The following is a 12,312-nucleotide window of genomic DNA, read 5'->3' as shown; positions in this document are numbered from 1 at the left end:
ATAACGTTTTTAATAATTATTTACTTAGAAAAAAAGAATTAAAACGTTCACGGCTAATGTTTGATAATTTAACCGTTAACAATTTTGTAAATAAGATTATCTTTGGAGATCTCTTTGCATATTTCAATACTAACCTTCAATGTACATTATTTAATGTTAAGACCTGACTTATGAAGAAACTTAAAATTTTGACTTCTGTACAAGTACAATAATATGCAAATTAGTGCCATCCCAAATGACGGAACTCTACCTCTGGAATTCATACCTGAAGCTAAAGCTAGGTATAGAGACACCGTCTTTGGCGCTTTGGCCTCGTCTCTTAGTTTATATTCAAAACTTGAATTGAAAGGGTGTTATTAGGAACGAAAACAATTTTTTTGTTTAGTACGTTTTTGACCGCATTTAATTGAATATTAATTTCTTTTGCGAATTTTGTGCAGTACGTGAGTAGTGTTTTTGAAGTTATACCTTTTTACGATCGTAAGTGAAATTTTTGAATTCCCTGGCGCATGCGCACACAAACAGTATGTAGTTCGTTGCTAATCTTTCAAGATAGGTATGTATATATCAGTGCAAATATTAATAAGTCATTGAAAGAATATATTAGTGTTTTTAGTAAATGTATTATTTATTATAATTTTTGTGTCTTTGGATTTGTGTTCCTCGGTAGTAAGATAATAAAATATCTAGGTATAACATTTTTATACTTCACTTGATCTATTTGTCACCGTGTTGTGTAATTATATCCGAGACGTTACTCGTTACTTACAAGGGACTCGATAGCTTGGTTAGTAGAGCATTGGACCAGAGATCGAGAGGTCCCGGATGAGTCATATTTTTTTTTAATTTTTGGTTGTTTTAATAAAAATTTCTTGAAAGTGGTAGGTAAGAAAGTTAGTTTAATACTTAAATAAAATACAACTAACCTGTTAAGTATATTATTTATTTCGTTGAAATTATATAATACGTGCATACAAAGTACACACACATTCTTTTTTTCCATATTCCTACAAACATATACTTAACTTTCGTTCGTGCTGGTTTTTGTTATTGCTTGCGATGGCTTCATCATCATCAACGTCATCAAGTTTTACACCGGTACTATTGCGTACAGTCAGTAAGTCTGTCTATTCACCAAGAGAGAAGACTATTGTCCTGAACGTTCACGATGCTCTGGTTTTTCAGAATCCCACAAACATTGTTCGGAACATAATCGAGAGTTGTGCCAACCTGACGGGCGTAGCAGAGTCAATAATATTATATAGATTCCTATCAGAAAGAAAAAAACAAGGTATAGCTAACCTAAACACAAATGAACACTTGAAGAGGGGAAAAAACCTGTTGAAATTAATGAATTTGCCAAAAATATTATTCGAAGGAAAATTCACTGAATTTTTTTCAAAAAAGAAATACCCAACCTTAACAGAATTTTACAAGAAGTTAAAGACGATCCAGATTTGCCTAATATCGGACGAACCAAATTGTGGGAAGTTTTAAAAGGATTAAATTTCCGATGGGAGAAATCAGACCGAAAATCAGTTTTGATTGACCGCGAAGAGATAATATGTTGGAGAAGATATTATCTAAGATCCATACGAAAATTCCGGGCTGAAGGAAGGCCAATCTACTATCAGGACGAAATTTGGGTAAATGCAGGTCATACTCTAACAAAAATTTGGTCAGATAAAATATATTAAGCTCCAGGCAAGCGTTTATAAAAGGTTGGTCTACTAGTATTTCCCCACCCTCTGGTAAAGGTAGTAGACTAATAATTTCTCACATTGGCAGTGAAAAAGGATTTCTTAGGGATGGTTTGTTGGAATTTCAATCCAAAAGCACAAAAGACTATCACGAGGAGATGACAGCTGATGTTTTCGAAGAGTATTTTGAGGAGATCATTGAACATGAACATATACCACCAAATTCAATAATAGTATTAGACAATGCACCTTATCATTCAAGACTAGTAGAAAGACTTCCAACGACTGCGTGGAAGAAACAAGATGTCCTTGACTGGCTGCGGAATAAGTCTTTGCCTTACAAAGATGGAATGGTTAAAGCAGAACTTTTAAAAATTGCCCGGCAACACAAATCTAAGTACAAGAAATATGTAGTTGACAAAATGGCGGAAAGGCGAAACATCACAGTCCCTAGACTTCCACCCTACCACTGTGAAATAAATGCAATTGAACTAATTTGGGCCCAAATGAAAGGTTATGTGGCTAGAAAAAATACATCATATAAAATACAAACTGTGCGTGAATTGTTATATGAGTCTTTAGAATATATTACAAAACAAAACTGGCGAGAAGACATGTAGTGGAAGAAGAACAAAAAATGTGGGATCTTGACAACATAATTGATGCGACTGTAGAGATACAACCGATAATTATTAACCTGCAAGACGACTCGGATTCCGAAGATGATCCTGTTTATTTTGCATTTGAATAGTTTTGTAATCGTAATTTATTTCAGTCATATAGTCGAAAAAAAAAGTGAGTTACCTGGAAAGTTTTCCGGGAGTTTTAAAAATTGGTTATTTTGTGGATTTTATGCTCTTTTTGAATTACAACTTTGCTACGTTGTATCAAATAACAGTTTTTTGGGAATACATCCTTTCCGACGCATTTTACGAAAAAATCATGTATGTACAAAATGAAACTAGAAAAAATTTCCTACTAAATTTCGGTCTGCGATATCTCGATCGATGCTTAGGACGAAGTCGTTCCTGGTATATCAGGAACTTCAAAACGAAGGAGATTGCCCTAAATTTGTAAATTAATAAATACAACATATATGAATTAGGCCTACAGGGAAAACCACAATAAAAAACGCGCCGCTTACTCTACCTCCAGGTGGTGTGGAAATGAGTTTTTTCAAAACGTCTATTGAAATATATTTTGCAGCGCTCGTACGCCAAATATGATTAATTTTATGAAAACATTAAAATTATACATGTATAAATTTTGGGAAATTTTTTCTAGTATAACTTTTTACATAAGTGTTTTTTCGTAAAATGCGTCAAAAAGAAGATATTCCCAAAAAACTGTTATTAGGCGCCATTTTTTAAATATGGCGGCGGAGATGCAAGGTAGCAAAGTTGAAATTCGAAAAAAGCATACCGAAATCCATTAAATTACCAATTTTCAAAACTCCCGGAAAACTTTCCAGGTAAAACTACCAAATGATTGGACTAATTTGTATAATTTAAAAATAGGTATTAATTAAATAAATGTATGTTTTACAAATTGCAAGTAACTTTTTATTTTTGAATTGTTTATTTTTGAATAAAATATAGAAATTTTATTAAAACAAAAATACAATTTACCTATGTAGGTACCGTTTAAAAAATATATTTATTTAGTTTAAATAAATGTTTTAATATTTACTCTACGGCCCTGGTCAATCATCTGTACCCTTAATTGGTACATAATCCTTTTTAACTTTTACGGTCTATTGTATTCCTTCAGATACAAGGTGGGTTAGTCGAAAACATCTTAAACTGCCAGTTTTAGGTTGGATTCCGTTATTATATCATTTTACCTGTCCTCTCTGTATTTCAGTCTTCTAATGAGGGTCAATCTTGTACGTGCTTGTACTGAGCTCTTAAGAAATTGCGAACAGACCACGCGTTCAGGACAAACTAGTTGAACCTAGGCCAAACTATAGTTTATCTCCTATCGCGTTTAGGACAAACTAGTTTGGACTAGGCCCTAGGCCAAACTAGTTTATCCTGAGATCGGGTTTGGCCGGTAACGTATAGGTACACAAATATACATGGAAAACAATACTAGGTCAACAATCTATCATAGATCACACAATCGTAAAACAAATACGAGCATTATTTTACAAGACATACGAGTATACAGAGGAGTCACTTGAGGCAGTGATCATTACTTATTGAAGACCAAGGTTAGAAATTAAACAGTTCAATAATAGCAACGAAAATTATAACCATATAACAATGTGTCTAGAAGGGGCAGCAAAAAAAGCCATTGGCACCACATTCAGAACCACAGAATAATGCCGTATTCTGTGGGATGAAGAAATAGAACGAGAAAAAGAAATAAAAGACAGAAATAGCAAAAACTTTTGAGAGACGCTGAAAAACTGATATACAAGAAGACACAAGCCAAAGTACGAAGAAATCTATGTCGTATGAGAAATGAAGCCCGGCAACAAAAGTAAAACATAAATTCCCATCTAGGAAGAAGTAACACAGAAAGCTGAAAAGTATTTAAATCACTAGAACAGAAAAATAAAAGAGATATTAGATCACCAAATAGACCTGAATAAATTGGAAGAGTATTTCGAAAGAATTTTAAATGAACACAGATTAGACTTCAAAAATAAAAACGAAACTCATAATAAGTATAAATAATATCCTAGTCTCATCTATACGAACAACATCAAAACGAGTAGAAAAGATATTATATAAATCGTTAAAAAAAGACTAAGGCACTTGCCCAAGGAAATATCACTGCTGCATTTACTGAAAGTTGAATTTAACGGAGGGAAAATCCCAGAAGGATGATGGAATCCTGGAAGACATCGTTCGAATCTACTATACACAGAGATCTCTAGGCTCAGTAAAAGAAGAGTTGTAGCTAAAAAATAGGTTTATACTCGCCAAATTCCAAATTGAATATTTCAACATGATATAACCAAAAAAATGAAGCACTTTTTGGGGAAAAGTCATTACAGCTTTTTTAACTTTTATGTTACCGGGAAGGTACACGACGTGTAACTATTGCTATTCACTTTTCATTTATTTGGCCTTAGCCTGGACCGCGTTATGTAATAGCGGATTAAGTGCCAAAATGTAGTTTTGAAATAAATGGGTTTAGGGATTTTAAATTTGTTTTGGTGCTATTTCTCTAAAATATAGAAACGACATGTTTCATATTTCATAGCTTAATGGAAATATAAAAAACCTCATCTTACATATTCTTTAAATCTTTTAAAAACAATTTGTATTTTAAAAGTTATTCGATCAAATGTCGCTTAATTCGTTAATGATTTTTTAAGATATGCATGAGTTTAGATCCAAATACCGGATTAAAAGACATATTTGGTGCTTAATCTGATGTTTCAGAATAAAAACTACGTGTTATAATTAGGTTTTATCAAATTTTTCGCCTTAGTGCTTATAAAAAGTTATATCCTTTACATATAAAATATACCAAAAACAATCCACCAAGATTGGTCTTTAATATCGAAATCCAATGATCCATTAAAGCCCTCAATGTCATCTTGAATGCATTCATTCCCTACGATGTTTTCATAGAAGTTTTAGCATCCAATTGAATAAGTTCCATTAACGACACTACGGCATTACATTTTGGGATAGAGACAGGTTTTCCATTAGGCCACAAAATTTGCAGTTTGGAGGAATACAAAAATTATGTACTTGCGGTTGCATTTGTTCTTACTGGTTTACTTATATCTATTTCTGGAAAATTTCCGCCGTGAATTTTACTAAAATATATTTTGAAAGTATTCTCTTTCAAGAGCAATATTGTAGTTTGAAGCCAGTTAATCGAATTCCCATTTATATCAATCTTTCTCTTTGCAATATTTTTTAAATATCGCAAACTCCTTTGAGCTCTTCTTTTTGTACCATTTGAACCGTTAATTTGTTTTTTTTTTGTCTGCAATTTTTGGTAACGTTTATATAATCGTCTGGAGTATATAACCGATTTTGGAGCTTTAGTGCTGACTCTATGTCCCCAGATTCGGAGTCATTGGGAATAAAACTGGGTCTGTTACTAGAACGCGCATCGTTATTAATCAAATTGAACTTACCTCTTATGTGCTCATTTTCCTGCTGTGCCTTCGACCCAAACATAGAAATGGCCTTGCACAGTTTTTCTTCAATATTTATCGCAGGTATAAAGCTACAGCTGCCTTTTATAAAATGTAATGTTCGTTCGTTGGAAATCGTGGTAAAGGTAGGGTTTTTTTTCCAAATCAAAAGTCAGTACCTCCAGATTTTGTTTATTTTGAGCTTTTTGGAGATCTGAATTTATCAGATTTCTGCTCTTGCTTCATTTTAATGAGTCTCGGTCTCTCAAATTGTTTTTTCACTGGCTCATATGTAGAACTTTGGACTTCTTTACTGTAAATTTATCGCATTTATTACATGTGTCATTTTTAAGTCGTTTTCTTTGCAAAAATAAAATTGTCATAAAATATGCGTTTATAGGAAGCAAAACAAACACTATCCTGATATTCTTCTTTATACAAGTAAAACATTATATGACTAGGGCTACATCACTATTTAACAAAAGTCGTTCACTTTGATTTCTACAATAATGCAACCTCTATTTTGGAAATTTGCTGATGTGTAATACTTGTGTTGAACAAACTTTTTTTAAACACCGGTCAACTCGTGCAGAGGATATTCTCAAAGTTTGAACAACCATTTTTGAACACACTTCTTTGTTTTAGAATAACGTATTATTTTTTGTTTTAATTTGTTTTAAAACCCAAATTTTGCTTGAAAGTAACGAATTGCCCGACACATGATGTCGCTTAATTCGATCTCTTCAAAGCTAGAAAATATGTTGTGTTTTGTAATATAGAATTAACCGACTATTTGTGGCGCTTGATTCGTTATTACACTTAAATAATGCGGATTGTTGCTTTTGACAATGGATTATATACTATTATTGGCGATTGATTCGATATTCCACTTTCTGTTGTAAGAGTTTTTAGTTCTTTAAAATCAACTTGGCTTTTAATTAGATATTACAAATCTTATTGTGATATTTTTTTAATAAAATTGTAAATGTTGCTTAATAGAGGTGTTCAAAAACCGCTTTATTTTGTACTTTTTTTACAAAAATCATATTTTTATACATATATTTGCACCCTAGCTGCAATATGGCACTATAATCCGGATTTTGAATTGTTGGCGCTTAATCCGCTATTATATAACGCGGTCCACCTTATACTGGGTCTAGAAACCTCATATACACCATTTTTTTCACTGTTTTATAAGCAATATTTTTGCTAGGAAAATTTTTTCGATAAAATAATTGCTTTTTGGGTTACTTGAAAATATTTTTATCAAAATGAATATATTCACTAGCAAATACCTCTAAACGTATTGACATAGTAAAAAAATGCTATAGGACAAAAGTTACTTATAATTAGTCAATTTATCCACTTCCGGATTTATTTTGAACTTATATTTTTTCACGCCCAAGCGGGGGTGAAACTCACACTCAAAACAAAAGCATACATCGGTGTAATATCACTTTTTTCTTTGACATGTTGTTAGCTATGTGTATTGCAAATTTCATGTCAATCCAAACTGTTCCTGGATAAATGGACTGTTACTAAAAACGTAAATTTAAATTGTTTAGTGAGTTGTGCAATTTTCACATTATATTTAGTTGTATACAAGTGGAGTTATGCACAATAATTAGTTTTTGTCTCTCCTGTAAAATCAAATATTTTGGAATTATGAATTTTTCATATTAGGCCGACGATATTTTTAATAATAAATAATAGTTTTGTTACTGCCTGATTTAATACGTACCTAGTAATAATCACTGTAAAATAATAAATGGGCGAGAATCACCCAATTTGTACATATTTGTCCACAACGTGACTAACTTTATTACGATTCTGTTTAGTTAGTTAGCGGTTGGTGATGGTCTAATTAGTGGATGCGGTAACGAGTATTTATAAACTGATAACAAACGTAGAAACCTGTAAACAGGTCAATACAATTAGCGGAGAAGGAACTTCGTTGTTTGAATTCATCGACTGGATGATTTGCTTTCTTATTGGCAAATATAAAAGTACAGGCTGTTATACAAAGCTGTAATACACTCAGTCCCATTTTATGTAATATTTATAGCAAATGGATAATGCGGAAGGCCATTGAAGGATGAAACGTCATCATCACTATCTGCGAAAGAAAGATGTACAACTTAACACTCCGATCGACGACGTCTAAATAATTTTAAAGCCCACACTTCACTCTCGCCGAAGTCGGTCGAGGTTCAACAAGTACAAGAGTGTAGACGGCCACTTTGTGTAACTTTGCCTTGCTTCGTTCTACTTCCATTCTCTGTCGGTCTGGTCAAAGGGATCTTTTCGGTATCGCACGGCTCTTTGTCGGTATCGCACTTCGAACGAGTTTGTAGAGAGGGTACTTCGGACTTCGGTCAACTTTGGCGAAGTAAGTTCGCCGAGAGTGTGGAGCCCGTTTTAAATGACGACGGTGGTCTATTGGGACCAAAAATAATGCTATATTTTTATTTCATTTTAATTATTACTCTTATTTTTTTTACTTAGCTTAATAGACCAGTAAGGATCTGTTTTTAGGTGGATGTGAGTGGTGGCATTCAGATTTTTGTGGATAAAGTTAGGTCATAACTTCGTTAATAATAATTGATTTATGCTCCTTCTCAAATAAGCCCGGAACATTAATAAAAAAAATAAAATAATAAAAAATTTCCTATAGGAATAAATTATGTCCTATAGGAATAAAACAAAGATAATTAAATTTTCTATCAGAAGCGATTGGTTAAAAATGTCTTAATTTATGACCCTTGCTTCAAAATAGCAATAAATATAAAATAAGGGGGCAAAACAAATCTGTCTTTATTCAATGATTTTCCATCACTTTGGTTAAACTTGGAACCTTCCTTATTCGCTTAAAAATTATTCGTAATGTGCTAAACCCGTACACCAAATTTCATTAAAATTGACTTACTAGATTTTGTATAATAATTTTGCAATCTAAACTTTTTTTAAAAAATTAAAATTATTTAAAATTTTGCACAACAAAAACTAAAACATATAAAGATCTGTTAATTTTTTTACATATAAAGAAGCACTCCACCTATCTAATGCAATTTACAGAATTAAGATCTGATTATTTAAGCAGCCTCAGCAATGTTTTAAATTTATAAACAATTTTTTGGCTTATAAAAAAATTAGTGCTGTCGCCAGGAGGGGGTGCTACGGGCTCCTTTATTTAGATGGACTTACCCAAGTTTTTTTACGTATTTTGACTCGTAAAACACGAATTTTTTGGGTAACAATTGATCCGGATATCGATAAGATTGTTATAAACAAAGAACTTGAGGAATTACATAACATCGATTTTTCGCAAAATAAAACATTTTTTTGTATTTCTTGGGTAATTCTAAGCAAAAAATGTTCTTACAAGTTTTTTCGTAGGATGCATAGTTTTCGAGATAAACGCGGTGGAACTTTCAAAAACTCCAGAAATTGCAATTTTTGAACGCGAATAATGTTTGATTAAAAAATAAAATAGCAATTCTGCTGACAGCATTCGAAAGATTAAGTCAAATTATACCGGTTTTAATTATTTGCATTGCTAAAAATTAATTTTTTTATTATTAAACAAAGCTATTTTTTTATAAGCCAAAAAATTGTTTATAAATTTAAAACATTGCTGAGGCCCCTTAAATAATCCGATTTTAATTCTGTAAAGTGTATTAGATAGGTAGAGCACCTCTTTAAATAAAATTAGACAGCTTATAAATGGTCTACGTTTTGTTCAGAAAGATTTTAAAAAATTTGTACTTTTTTAAAAACATTTAGATTGCAAATTTATTATGCAAAATTTATTAGGTCGGTTTTAATGAAATTTGGTAAACGATTTAAGTATGTTACAAAGAATTTCCTTAGTCAATTACTAAGGTTCTAAAGTGCCACCAAAGTGGTTAAAAAATATTGAATAACAACAGACTTATTTTGCCCCCTTATTTTGAATTTATTGCTATATTACAGAAAAGGTAATACTTTAAGACATTTTTTACCAGACGTATATCATACAAAATTCAATTATCTTTATTTTATTTCTCTACGACTTTGTTCCAAAACGAATCGTATTAAAGTTATAAGCAAAGAAAGCAGAAAAAAATCGATGTTTTTCGAAATTTTTAAATATTTTAAGTTTTTTATTAATGTTCCGGGCATATTTGAGAAGGAGCATAAGTCAATTATTATTACTGAAGGTGTCACCTAACCTTATCTGCAAAAATCCGAATGCCACCTCTCACATCCAAAAAATAGACGTTTTTTCGCAAATCCTTACTGGTCTATATTGTCTCGACAACTTATGGCCATTGGCATGAATTATTATTTTTAAAACACTATATTTTTATTTGTATTTGTAGGGTATTTTCTTCCCCCTGATGGACACATTTTGTTTATTTATGCCTATCTTGTGTTACATTAAATTAGATCAAAAATAAATAATTTATATAACTGATATATTTGGCATAATAGTTTTGACAGCTTACCACACATTAAAGAAAAATCAAATTCTTCTTTTATTGTACAAAAACTGATCGAAAGAATAATTAAACTCTACTAGTAAATACAAAAAGTTCCGAAAAATTATATTACACAGAAAATACAGAAAAATTAATCACGCGCATAATTTCTTAGGTTTTTTGCTGAATACACTCCTAACAGCAGGCTACAGTCATCCATGTATAATCAACATTTGAAAAATGTGCACAAATATCGGGTTTTTCTTTTCTTACTGTAGAGTATTTTAAATGAACTCTTTTACTGGGTGGTGGATTAAATAAAATTTGTGTCGGCATTACAAAGTGTTTCATAACAGCTTGTAGAATATGCGAATGTAATCCTGGGGTTGTAGCCATAAATTGATAATGACTCTTTACTAGGTTCACTCCTAATTTTTTAATAAATTTTCTTCGTTGTTTAGTATTTCCGTATTATAATTATTATGTTTTTTATATGAAAAATCTTACAACGGTGGTCTATCAGGACAAAGTTATTTTTTTGTAAAATATTACTGTAAAATATAGGTGTTCAGTTTTATGAAAGTTACTGAAAATCACGACAATGTAGATTATTTATTAAAAAAAAACATTTTATGCCATTGCCTTGTCTTGACTGACCACCGTCGTCAAACGGAGTGTTAAGATATAATAATTCAGAGATGTAGGTACATACTAATGTTTTGAGATAGTACTATAAATAGTGGCGCTGTCATTTAGCCCGTGTTTGAATTATATGAAAATTTACAAGAGCAGGGTCTGTCAGACTAGGCGCAAGGTTAAATAAAGAAGTGTTACTTATTATATAACACAACTTTAAGAATGTTTTTAGTTTTTAAAGTAGTTTTTATTCTTTAAAACTTTGAAAGCACCCACTTAGAATATTAGCCGTCACTTTAAAATATATCAAAGTGAGAAATTGTACCGAACTTAATCTCACCAAGTTCTCTACAAATAATTCATGACTTGCGGAACGTCAATGGCTCCTATTCAAGAATTTTTCGAGCTTCGGTCAGCCAGCTCCCTTGCTGGCTATCCCAAATCCCCTCCGAGGGGATTCAAACGTGCTAAGAATCCGTACGAAGCGTCAGCCTTGATGCGAATATATCTCTGTCGAGAATTTCATCCTAGTTGAATTAAACATTGGCAGTCCTCAGGAATTTCTATAAGTTGATTAGCATTTGAGCCGGAAACTGTTGTGTTTCGAAAAGTGCCCTAAAAGTAGGATTAAGCTTGAAAAAGCTGTTAGCGTTTTACGATTAAAAGTATTTGCTTTTTATTGAGTTTTATTTTGTCGACGCGTCGTACACTCAAAAAACAGAGTTACAAATGGAAAAATACAATGTTTCGACATTATTTTAGGCGAGCGGTAGGCACCACCAAAATGACATGGTACTGACCACGGTATGGTGAGTGGCTTATGCTGAAAACAAAAATTAAGTTTATTTTGAATTATAAGTAAAGAAACATTGTCAAACACGCAATTTTACGCTAAAAATAAAAAAAGGAATCACGTTTTATGCCTTTAACTCACTACAACTACTCAGTTTAGTTTTAATATATTTTTTTGATAGTTTTTTTTTTTTTTTTTTTTTTTATTTACACACATAAACCCGCATCAACCACTAAGGGTTATTAGCGGGGGGACATACACAAACAGTAAGATACATATTATTATATAAACATGCTTTACAATCTGGTGTATTGTTTAGTCATTTTGAGATAATTTAATAAGGAGTTTAGGTTTGAAGTCAGTACACTTTTAATATTGTCACTAAGAGCACACGCGATCCTTTCTTTCTGGTACACTGGACACTCGATAATTATATGTTTCACTGTCAGTTGCGTGTTGCAATTGGTACACATCGGAGCGGCCTCCTTGTTGAAGATATGCTTGTGTGTTAGTAACGTATGTCCTATTCGGAGTCGGTTGATGATGACTTGGTCTTTTCTATTTCTTGGTAACATGAGTTTAGTTCCTACTTGACTTAGGCATTCTTTTAGTTTGTTG

General features: G+C 32.0%; 1 protein-coding gene across 1 annotated transcript; it reads left to right on the top strand.

Annotated features, from left to right (window-relative positions):
• The first annotated feature begins 1,858 nt into the window (after positions 1-1,858).
• LOC126890098 (uncharacterized) lies at positions 1,859-2,320 on the top strand. Its single transcript, XM_050658946.1, has one exon. It carries the CDS (start codon positions 1,859-1,861, stop codon positions 2,318-2,320), a length of 462 nt encoding a protein of 153 aa, XP_050514903.1.
• Positions 2,321-12,312: the final 9,992 nt, after the last annotated feature.

Source organism: Diabrotica virgifera, chromosome 8, assembly GCF_917563875.1.
Source record: "Diabrotica virgifera virgifera chromosome 8, PGI_DIABVI_V3a".
Lineage (NCBI taxonomy): Eukaryota > Metazoa > Arthropoda > Insecta > Coleoptera > Chrysomelidae > Diabrotica > Diabrotica virgifera.
Note: the sequence above shows the minus strand (reverse complement) of the source record. Positions and strands in the feature narration are given on the sequence as shown.